This window comes from Chiloscyllium punctatum, chromosome 41 (genome assembly GCF_047496795.1).
Source record: "Chiloscyllium punctatum isolate Juve2018m chromosome 41, sChiPun1.3, whole genome shotgun sequence".
NCBI classification, from domain to species: domain Eukaryota; kingdom Metazoa; phylum Chordata; class Chondrichthyes; order Orectolobiformes; family Hemiscylliidae; genus Chiloscyllium; species Chiloscyllium punctatum.
Window position 1 is genome coordinate 51,456,158 of NC_092779.1, and position 12,019 is coordinate 51,468,176.

Sequence of the window (12,019 nt, forward strand, 5' to 3'; positions counted from 1 at the left end):
TCACAAAAGGAGGTAGACAAAAGTTGGGGAATTACAAGCTATAGTGGGGAGGCTAAATAAACTGGGGCTGTTTTTCCTGGAGTGTTGGAGGCTGAGGGCTGACCTTATAGAGGTTTATATAATCATGAGGGGCACTAATAGGACAAATAGACAAGCTCTTTTCTCTGTGGTGGGTGATTCCAGAACTAGACGGCATAGGTTTTGGGTGAAAGGAAGAAGATTTGAAAGGGTCCGATGGGGCTAATTTTTCACGCAGAAGGTGATGAGTGTACGGAATGAGCTGCCAGAGGATGTGATGGCGCCTGGTACAATTACAACATTTAAAAGACATCTGGATGGGTATATAAACAGGAAGAGTTCAAACGGATATGGGACAAGTGCTAGCAAATAGGACTAGAATAATTTAGGATGTCTGCTCGGCATGGACAAGTTGGACCAAAGGGTCTGTTTCCGTGCTGTACATCTTTATGATTCTAAATAGCAGTGATGTGGAAAAGTCGGTGTTGGACTGGGGTGGACAAAGTTGAAAATCACACAACGAGTTAGTAAGTTTGCAGATGACACCAAAATTGGAGGTGTGTGGACAGCGAAGAAGGTTACCTCAGATTACAACAGGATCTGGACCAGATCGGCCAGTGGGCTGAGATGGAGTTTAGTTTAGATAAATGCGAGGTGCTGCATTTTGGGAAAGCAAATCTTAGCAGGACTTATACACTTAATGGTAAGGTCCTAGGGAGTGTTGCTGAACAAAGACCTTGGAGTGCAGGTTCATAGCTCCTCGAAAGTGGAGTCAAAGTTAGATAGGATAGTGAAGAAGGCATTTGGTATGCTTTCCTTTATTGGTCAGAGTATTGAGTACAGGAGTTGGGAGGTCATGTTGCGGCTGTACAGTACATTGGTTAGGCCACTGTTGGAATATTGCGTGCAATTCTGGTCTCCTTCCTATCGGAAAGATGTTGTGAAACTTGAAAGGGTTCAGAAAAGATTTACAAGGATGTTGCCAGGGTTGGAGGATTTGAGCTAAAGGGCGAGGTTGAATAGGCTGGGGCTGTTTTCCCTGGAGTGCCGGAGGCTGAGGGGGTGACCTTATAAAGGTTTATAAATTCATGAGGGGCATGGATAGGATAAATAGACAATGTCTTTTCCCTGGGGTTGGGGAGTCCAGATCGAGAGGGCATAGGTTTAGGGTGATAGGGGAAAAGATATAAAAGAGACCCAAGAGGCAACGTTTTCACAGAGAGGGTGGTACATGTATGGAATGAGCTGCCACAGGAACTGATGGAGACTGATACAATTGCTCCTTCATCAGGTGGTTGTGGATTATAAGATCATAAGACTCAGAATCTAAATAGCAAGGCATCTCGACAGAAATTGTCCCATTGGGCAGACACAGGATGGGTTCATGAAAGGCAGGTCATGCTTAATGTATTTACTGCAATTCTATGAAGACAATACAAGCATGGTGGACAATGGGGACCCAGTACAGTCACAGAGTCATAGAGATGTACAGCACAGAAACAGACCCTTCAGTCCAACTCGTCCGTGCCAACCTGATATCCCAATCTAATCTAGTCCCATTTGCCAGCACTTGGCCCATATTCCTCTAAATCCTTCCAATTCATATACCTATCCAGATGAATTTAAATGTTGCAACAGTACTAGCCTCCACCACTTCCTCTGGCAGCTCATTCCATGAATGCACCATCCTCTGCATGAAAAAGTTGCCCTTTCGGTGTCTTTTATATCTTTCCCCTCTCACCCTAAACCTGCTCCCTCTAGTTCTGGACTTCCCCACCCCAGGGAAAAGACCTTGTCGATTTATCCTATCCGTGCCCCTCATGATTTGATAAGCCTCGATACAGTCACCCTGCAGCTTCCAATACCCCAGGAAAGCAGCCCCAGCCCATTCCGAGCTCTCCCTATAGCTCAAATCCTCCAACCTTGGCAACATCCTTAGAAATCTTTTCTGAACCCTTTCATGGTTCGTAACATTCTTCTGTTAGGAAGGAGACCAGAATTACACACAATATTCCAAAAGCGACCTAACTAATGTCCTGTAGAGCCACAACATGACCTCACAAATCCTATACTCAATGCTCTGACCAATAAAGAAAAGCACACCAAATGCCTTCTTGACTACCCTATCTACCTGAAGCTCTACTTTCAAGGAATTATGAACTTGCACTCCAAGGTCTCTTTGTTCAGCAACACTCTCTTGGACCTTACCATTAAGTGTATAAGTCCTACTCTGATTTGCTTTTTCAAAATGCATCACCTCGCATTTATCTAAATTAAACTCCATCTGCCACTCCTCAGCCCAGTGGCCCATCTGATCAAGATCCCTTTGTACTCTGAGGTAACCTTCTTCGCTGTCCACTACATCTCTAATCTTGGTGTTGTGTGCAAACATACTAACTAGAATGCCTATGTTCACATTTAAATCATTTACACAGGAGAGGTGGTATATCTGGATTTCCAGAAGGCATTCAATAAGGTGCCACACAAAAGAGGTTGCTGCATAAGCTGGGGTTGGAGGGTTTAAGCTATAGGGAGAGGCTGATCAGGCTGGGACTGTTTTCCATAGAGCACGGAGGCTGAGGGGTGACCTAATAGAGGTTTACAAAATTATGAGTGGCATGGATAGGATAAATAGACAAAGCCTTTTCCCTGGGTTGGGGGAGTCCAGAACTAGAAGGCAGAGGTTTAAGGTGAGAGGGGAATGATATAAAAGAGACCTAAGGGGCAACTTTTTCATGCAGCGGGTGGTATGTGTATGGAATGAGCTGCCAGAGGATGTGGAGGAGGCTGGTACAATTGCAACATTTAAGAGGCATTTGGATGGGTATTTGAATAGGAAAGATTTGGAGGGATATGGGCCAGGTGCTGGCAGGTGGGACTAGATTGGGTTGGAATATCTGGTCGGCATGTGGGTTGGACTGAAGGGTCTGTTTCCGTGCTATACATCTCTATGACTTTGACTCTATAAAGGTACATGGCCTTATGGGCAATGTATTAGAATGGACAGAGGATTGGTAAACCAGTGAGAAGCAAAGACCATGGGATAAACGATTCCTGAGGTGATCAGTGACGAGTGGGGTGTCTCAGGGATCATGTTGGGACCACAACTGTTTACAATTTATATGGTTAATTTGGAGTTGCAGACCATGTGTAGTGTGTTAAAGTTTGCGGACGACACTAAGATGAATAGTAGAATAAAATGTGCAGACGATTCTGAAAGTGCAGAGATGTGTATAGATAGTTTAAGTGAGTGGACAAAGGTCTTGCCAGGTGGAGGACAGTGTTGATAAATGTGAAGTCATCCATTTTAGCAGGAATTACAGTAAAAAGGACTTATATGTGAACAGCAAAAAATTGCAGCACGTTGCTGCGCAGAGACACCTGGGTGTCCTTGTGCATGAATCACAGATGTTGGTATGCAGGTACAACAGGTAATTAAGGTAGCAAATGGAATGTTGACCTTCGTTGCTAAAGGGATTGAGTTTAAAAGCAAAGAGATTATGTTTCAGCTGTACAGGGTGCTGGTGAGGCCACACCTGGAGTACTACATGCAGATTTGGTTTCCTTATTGAGAAAGGATGTGCTGGCACGAGGTGGGTGGTGGGTGGTGGGGGGGGGGGGGTGCAGGGGAGGTTCACCAGGTTAATTCCTGAGTTCAGAGGGTTGGTTTAGACTGGGATTACAGTCTTTGGAATTTAGAAGAATGAGTGGGGGTCTTGTAGAAGCATGTAAATTATGAAGGAATAAGATAAAAAGTAGGAAGGTTGTTTCCACTGGTGGGTAAAACTAGCACAAGAGGGCATAGCCTCAAAATCAGGGGAACAGATTTAGGACTGAATCAAGAAGGAAATTCTTCACCCAGAGAGTTGTCAATCTGTGGCATTCCCTGCACAGTGAAGTAGTTGAGGCTTCCGCATTTTAATGTTTTTAAACCTAAGATGGATAATATTTTGAACAGTAATGGAATTAAGGGTTATGGCAATAGGGCAGGTAAGTGGAGCTGAGGGCACAAAAAGATCAGCCATGATGTTATTGAGTGGCGGAGTAGGCTCAAAAGGGCCAGATGGCCTACTCCTGCTCCCGGTTTTTATGAACATTGGTAAAGGTGGCTGAGCCAGAACAGATGTCATTGGCTTAGCAATCTGTTTATGCTGCTCTAGAACCTCTGGAGTCAGTGACCTTGTCCTGCCAAAAGATCAAGGATACACCAAAGGTAGCAAAGGCAGAAAGTATTCAGCTTTTTGCCAACATAGTGTGGCCAGGTCTCCCACTATAAAGGAGTGTGCTAAGGATTTGACAGATTCTCAGTTAGATTTCTATTGTATCACACTCTCACACTCAGTCTGGACATAATAGTTGCACTGTAGTGATGCAGGCTTTAGGAGTTCAGACTCAAGCTCCTCCACTGTGGGCTTCTATATCCAGCCTTGCCATGTCACATAGGCTTCGTATGGTGTCTGGAGTTTCCTGAGCGGCAGCATTCTTATGGTGGGCTGTGTGAACGTTTAACATAGTGGATGAGGTGCCAGTCCAGCAAGCTGTGTTCCTGGATTGCATTTAACCTCTTCAACGCTGCTAGAACTCCATTCATCCACACAAAGGGATGATAGTCAATCACATTTCTTACTTATGGCATGGAGATGTGAACTGGCTTTGGGGAATCAGAACATGAAGTAACTAGCTGCAGAATTCCTAGCATGTGACCTGGTGTTGGAGCCAAAATATTTATATGACTGGTCCAGTTCAGTACCTAGTCTGTGGTAACTTCCGGGATGTTTATAGTTGGGGATTCAGCAAAGTAATGTCTTGAATGTCACAGACAGATTAGGGATAGTCAACATGGTTCTGTGTGTGGGAAATCACGTCCCACGAACATGATTGAGTTTTTGAAGAAGAAACTAACAGGATTAATGAGGGCAGAGTGATGGACATGATCTATATCAGCAAGACGTTCGACAAGGTTCCTCACAGTAGACCGATTAGCAAGGTTAGATCTCATGGAATACAGGGACAACTAGCCTTTTGGATACAGAACTGGCTTCAAGGTAGAAAATAGAGGGTGATGGTGGAAGGTTGCTTTGCAGATTGGAGGCTTGTGAGCAATGGTGTGCCACAACTTACCTGCACAACAACTGCAACCTACCTGCTCCACTGGGTCCTCGGGAGAATCACTTAACTCTAAGCAGTCAGAATCCTCTCTATCAGACCACTGGACCACTCAAATGTAAGAAACCTGTGAGGAAGCGGGGTAAGCATGCCGGCCTGCTAGTAAGACTGAGACTACGTGATTTCAAGATGCCCCTTCCTAGTTTACTTCTAGCAAACATACAATCTCTGGAAAACAAGATGGATGAAGTCAGATCGTGACTCAGCTTCTAGCGTGGACTGCTGTGCACTCTGTTTCATAGAAACCCATCCGTTTCCGACTGTGAACTCCAGGCTGATGGTTGTTCTATCTATCATATGGCCTGCACAGCGTTCTTGGGTATGACAAAGGGTGGAGGGGTTTGCTTTTTAATCAACAACTTGTGGTGCATGGACACTGCAACCCTGGGCAGCCATTGCTCCCCAAACCTTGAACTCCTCACCATCAAAGGCCCTGTTTATTGTGACTGGCGACTTCAATGCCTCGCCCTCATTTCAGGAGCTCCGACCACAATGCAGTGCTTCTTCTCCCAGCTTACAGGCAAACGCTCAAGCAGGAGGACCCCTCACTGATACAGGTCCAGTACTGATCGGAGGAGGCAGAGGATCAACTCTGGTGCTGCATGGAATCAGCTGACTGGACCAGGTTCAAAGAGTCCACAGGTACCTTGGACAAAAACACCACTATCACCACAGATTTTATCAGCAAGTGTGTGGAGCTTTGCATACTGAGGAAGTCAATCCAGGTGTTCCCCAACAGGAAACTTGGATGAATCAGGACATACAGAACCTGCTAACAGGCGTGAGGCCTTCAGATCAGGAGACCCACTCAAATATAAGGAATCCAAGTATGGCCTTCAGAGGGCCATTAAGACAGCAAAGAACCAATACTGATCCAAACTATAGACCCAGACAGACACCCGGGAACTATGGCAAGGACTAAATGACATCACAGGTTCTAAAAAGAGACAGTGCAAGATAGCAGATGATGACATATCCCTCCCAGATTGTCTCAATGCCTTCTATGCTCGCTTTGAACAGGATTTCGGCAGAGAGGTAATACTTATTCCGACAAGTCCTGACGAACCTATCCCAACAGTCACTGCTTCAGAGGGCAGATCAGTTTTTCTTTGTGTGAATCCACGGAAAGCAATGGGACCAGATGGATTACCAAACCGTGCACTCAAGAGCATGCGCAGATCAACTGGCAGAGGTATTCTCGGATATTTTCAACCTCTCCCTGCAGCAGGCCACTGTACTTGCCTGCGTCAAGGCAGCCAACATCATCCCCGTGTCTCAGAAGGCTCATTCAGCGTGTCTCAATGACTACCACCCAGTGGCCCTAACTTCAGTGGTCGTGAAGTACTTTGAAAGGCTGGTCATGGCATTAATGAACTCCAGCCTCCCCACTACTCTTGACCACTCCAATTTGCCTATTGGACCAACAGATCCACATCAGATGCCATATCACTTGCCCTTCACTCCTCCCTAGAACATCTTGACACCAAGAACAGCTACGTAAGATTCCTATCACTAACTATAGTTGAACCTTCAACACTATTATCCCTTCGGGACTGATTACTAAATTTAGTCATCCCGGACTAAGCCCCACTCAGTTTCCACAGACCACAATCAGTGAAGATTGGGGACAATATTTCATTGTCACTAACACTCAACACTGGAGGCCCCGGGGGTGCGTACTCATGCCCCTCCTGTACTCACTGTATACCCATGACTGTGTTGCCAAATACCAGAGTAATGCCATTTATACATTCGCTGATGACACCACCATAGTAGGTCGAATCTCAGATCCACGAAACACATTACAGACGGAAGGTGGAAGATCTGGGAAAATGGTGTACTGAGAACAACCTAGCTCTCAATTCCAGCAAGACCATTATTGACTTTCGGCAGAATGTTACTCATGACCCCTACATATTAGCAGCACAGAAGTGGAATGACTGGAGAGTGTCAAGTTCCTAGGCATGGTCATCCACAACAAGCTTTCTTGGACTCTTCAGGTTGGCGCACTGGTTACAAAGGACCAACAACATCTCTTCTTCCTCAAGCAGCTAAGGATATTTGGCATGATGGCGAATACCCTTGCCAATTTTTACAGGTGCACCATTGAGAGCATTCTGTCTGAATGTACCACTACCTGGTACGGCAACCGTACAGTTGTCATACCATTCAAGATCGGAGACGGTTAGAGAGTGGTGAACGAAGCCTGGACAATCACAAAGGCCAACCTCCTATATATAGAATTCATCTACCAGGCCCGCTGTCAAGGAAAGGCTGCCAGCAAACTCTTAACATTCGCCTGTACCTATGTTTTTGTTTTTGCTGCTGTTTACCTTTTATTTACTATCTATGCTACTTAACTATGTGATCTGCCTGTATTGCTCACAAGACAAAGATTTTCTCTGTGCCTCTGTACACATGACAATAAATTCAATTCAATTCAAGGATCGATACGATATCCACTGCATTTAAATAAATGATTTGGATGTAAACATAGAAAGTACAGTTAGTAAGTTTGGAGGTATAGTGGATAGCGAAGAATATTACCGCAGAGTACAATGGAATCTTGATCAGATGGGCCAATGGCCTGAGGTGAGGCATATGAATTTCAATAAATGTAGGGTGTTGCACTTTGGAAATTAGATCAGTACTTATACACTTAATGGTAAGGTCATGGGAAATGTTGCTGAACAAACAGACCTTGGAGTACAAGTTCATTGTCCCTTGAAAGTGGAGTCGTAGGTAGATAGGATAGTGAAGGAAACGTTTGTATGCTTTCCTTTAATGGTCAGAGCATTGAGTATACGATTTGGGAAGTCATGTTGCGGCTTTACAGGACATTAGTTTGGCCACTTTTGGAATATTGTATGCAATTCTGGTCTTCCTCCTATCAGAAGGATGTTGTGAAACTTGAAAGGCATCAGAGAAGATTTACAAAGATGTTGCCATGGCTGGAGGATTGGAGCTACAGGGAGAGGCTGAATAGGCTGGGGCTGTTTTCCCATAACGTCAGAGGCTGAGGAAGGACCTTGTAGAGGTTTATAAAATCATGAGGGGCATGGATAAAGTAAATAGACAAGTATTGGTTTAGGATGAAAGGAGAAAGATATAAAAGGGACCTAAGGGACAACCTTTTCACGCAGACGGTACTGCATGTACGGAATGAGCTGCCAGAGGAAGTGGTGGAGGCTGGTACAATTACAGCATTTAAAAGGCATCTGGATGAATAGGAAAGGCTTAAAGGGATACGGGCCAAATGCTGGCAAATGGGACTCGATTTGTTTAGAATATCTGGTTGGCATGGATGAGTTGGACCAAGGGGTCTGTTTCCGTGCCATACATCTCTATGACTCTATGTCAGTGAGATTGATAAAGTGTCACTGAAACTGACAGAAGGCCGCTGAGACCCAACACCAAGTGCTGCTAATTGTACAACATTTCCTTTTTTGAAAGAATTGAGAAGAATGCCCAGTTACATACCATCTTCTCAGCCACATGTGAAAGTTTGGCACCAAACTTTGGTTCCTCATTGTGAGAGAATAGAGACCAAACTTTTACCATAGTTTCTTTGATCAATAAGTCAGGGATTAAAAGGTAAAACTGTGTGGATTGCAAAATGTGGAGATTGTGTTTAATTTGTTTGTGCAATCGAGATGGAGCCACAGGCAAATGAGACTGGGAACCCTGAGGAGACTGCAGGCCCAGTTAAAAACCCGTGTTCTACAACCTGTTTTGCAGCAAATCGCCAATCATCTGTGGCAACAGCTCTCAAACCCCCAAGCTTTACCACCTAAAAGGATAAAAGCACTGACATATGGGAACACCAACAACTTCAAGTACACTGACTTGGAAAAGTGTCACCCCTTCCATCATCTTTTTTGGATCAAGGTCTTGAAATTCCCTCGCTAACAGCACTGAGGGGAGTGCCTTGGCATACAGATCGCTGAGAGTCAAGGTCGGAGTTTAACACCTTCTAAACAGAGTTTAGGGATGGGACAAAACATAATTGTCCTTGCCAACGACGCCCACATTGCATGAATGAATTAAAACAACATGTCAATCTGGCCAAGGTGCCAACCTAACTGTAGCCATCAAACCCCGCAAGCTGCACCAGATCACATCAAGAATAACAAATCTAGGAAGGGGAAGGGAAGGGAAGGGGTCTGAAGAATCAGAACAGATCAGCGCAGTTCAGATCACAGCACTTGGCTCTTCTTACCTGGTCCAGCGGCACATTGAAGCGGACACTGAGTGGGTGCAACAGCCTGGAGCCCGTGGTTCGAAATGGAATGGTCGGCGGTTCTGCCATTCTACATGACTGTGGACACGCTGCCGCCCGAAAGAAAGAGCACCGGCACCTGGAAAGCCCTGATCGCGAACCGCTATCACCAGCTCTAGACCAGGCACACGCCCTCCCCTCGCTGACAACCGCTCTCCTTCCGTTGGCGCGTGCGCGTACAAACCGCACCCATTCCCTGCCCCACCCAGCCACACTACAACCCCGCCCCCCCTCCTCATCCTTGGCCACCGATTGGTTGCGCTGGTGGGCGGCATCCGCGCGGTTTGCGCGTTCCGATTGGCTGGGCGAGCTGTCACGCAGTCTCCCCTGGGTTGAGGGTCGCCTTGTTTTAAATTTTGGTGCGGGCTCGAGGTCATCAGTGTGTCCGTTGGAAAGCGCCTGGTAAAAGCGGTGGAGCGTTGGTTCACATGTGGTTTGGCTGCGAGATAATGTGTTGTCTCGGCTCCGAAGTCTCTAAGCGAGAAGTTTGCTGGCAAAGTATGTAGAAAGAAGCGGTTACAGAGGACGTACTAAAGTGGAGAGGTTCCAGGATTGAGTATTTGGTTAACGTTCCTCAGGTTACAGCTGTGCAAAGAGCTGATTGCAGCCGAAGTTTGTACAATCATATCTGCACTGTTACCTGTTGCTATGACCAGTAGTAACCCTGCCAATCCCCAGCTAACTTACTAATTACATTTTTGGTAATCTTCCAAGTGAAAGAGTTTCAGGTTCACACCCTTCTTGTTCGAATCTCAAAGACACCCGGTGTTAAATATTATGCAGAACAAATAAAACTAGCACATTTACCACATAATGGTTACAAGTGGATGGAGTAAATTGGAGAAAATCCCCAAAGCCTATAAGACGGCCATAATGATTTAAAAGAAAAGACAACGTGATTTTACAGCAGTTTTCTGACGTGTGGATGGTGCTGCTTCAGCCTCATATTCAAGTGGCACCGACTTTGTTCAAGAAGTTTTAAAAGTTCCCCAAACAGTGACTGCAGTGTGGTGGCATGTTTGCCACATACTTTCACTTATTACATGCAATTCATGTTCTATTGTTGCATGCATGACAGAAAGGGATCGGTTACATCGAAATGTTCCATTTTTAAAAGCACAGGTTCAGGTTAAGTTAAGCATTCAGCTAGATCAGATCGTTGATAATTTCTATCTATAATCGTAACAAAGCATAGTTGACAATCCTTTCGCTTCTGAGACCCCCTTCAGACATATAAAATTATACAACTTCCGAAGACCCCCGTAATACAAATTAGTTTTCAGCATGTTACAAAAATACACAATTAAGCATGCATTTATTGTTGTTGTTTTACGTTATATAAAACTTGCTCGCACCCAGGGGTAGTTCTAAATTTACAATGTCATTGGTCTCTTCTGACAGGATGTATAAGACAGCACAATAGTTCAGTTTCAATATTCTCATTAAAGGACTTAATTCGTGCAGAAACCAGCAGGATGATCTGTGACTAGTTATGGTAAAATAAACATCTTGATATAAAGCAAGAACTCCAACAACATATTCACATTCTACCAGCAAACACATCTTCCCCTCCAATACCCTGTCAGCATTTTAAAGGGATCATTCCCTCTACAACACCCTGGTTCATAGGCCTATCATCCCTAAGACTTTATCTCTTTCCCACGCATCCTACCATGTGTCACACCTCCACACTCCCATTGCCCCAAACATTCTTTTCAGATGATGCAGAAATTTACTTGTCCTTCTTTCACCTAAATTTGGTGTGTTGACTGCTCACAATGTGATCTCCTCTACATTAGGAAGGTAGACACAGACTAGGTATCTGTGGAACATCTCTGTTCAGATCGCAACATGATATAGAGATTGCAGTCACTTGCCATCTTAATTCACTTGCTTGCTCTCTCACCCACTTTCAGACCCAATTTTTCTGTCACATCTGTTCTGACGATGCCACATTCCATGGGGTGGGAGGTGGCCTCAGAAATGTCCACCTTTCTCCTTAACTGTGGATTATCTACTAGCTTGGATGACAGGGATCTTAGCCGTATTCAACCCATTTCCTGTATGTCTCCCCTCCTCCTCTCTTCCCCCCGACAACAACGATAGAGTCCCCTGATCCTCACTTTCCACCCAATCAGCCAAAGGATCATAAGCTAACATTTCCACAACCTTCAATGAGGTGCCACCAACAGACAAATTTTCCATTTCCCTCCCTTGCCAGCATTCTGCAGGAATGAATATCTGCAGGGCACCTGGTCCTCTCCTCCTTCATCCCCAACAGCTCCCCACATACTCATGGCACCTTCCCATGCAATTGCAAAAGGCTAACATATCATATACCTTCTTATTCTGTTCTCCTCTTACAGTTGCAACTGTTAAGCAAGTGAATGTAAAACATGAGGGAAGGGGTGGACTGATTTGCCCTCGATGTCAAACTGCTTTGTCTTTTAGGAACTGTGTGGATGCAGTCAATGGATAGCTTATTAAATTTCACCCCAACTTGTAGCTTGTAGATGACAATGAAGCTTTGAGGAGTCAGATGGTGAGTTCCTTGCA

General features: G+C 45.0%; 1 protein-coding gene across 3 annotated transcripts in view; it reads right to left on the reverse strand.

Annotated features, from left to right (window-relative positions):
* mboat1 (membrane bound O-acyltransferase domain containing 1) overlaps positions 1-9,624 on the reverse strand; it is a 123,159-nt gene extending 113,535 nt beyond the window's left edge. For all 3 annotated transcript variants that reach the window (XR_011955060.1, XM_072560910.1, XM_072560909.1), the window contains exon 1: positions 9,404-9,624. Coding sequence is in view for 2 of the 3 variants with exons in the window: in XM_072560909.1 (XP_072417010.1) it covers positions 9,404-9,493 (90 nt within the window). In the remaining variant the exon portion in view is untranslated. The remainder of the gene's footprint in view (positions 1-9,403) is intronic.
* Positions 9,625-12,019: the final 2,395 nt, after the last annotated feature.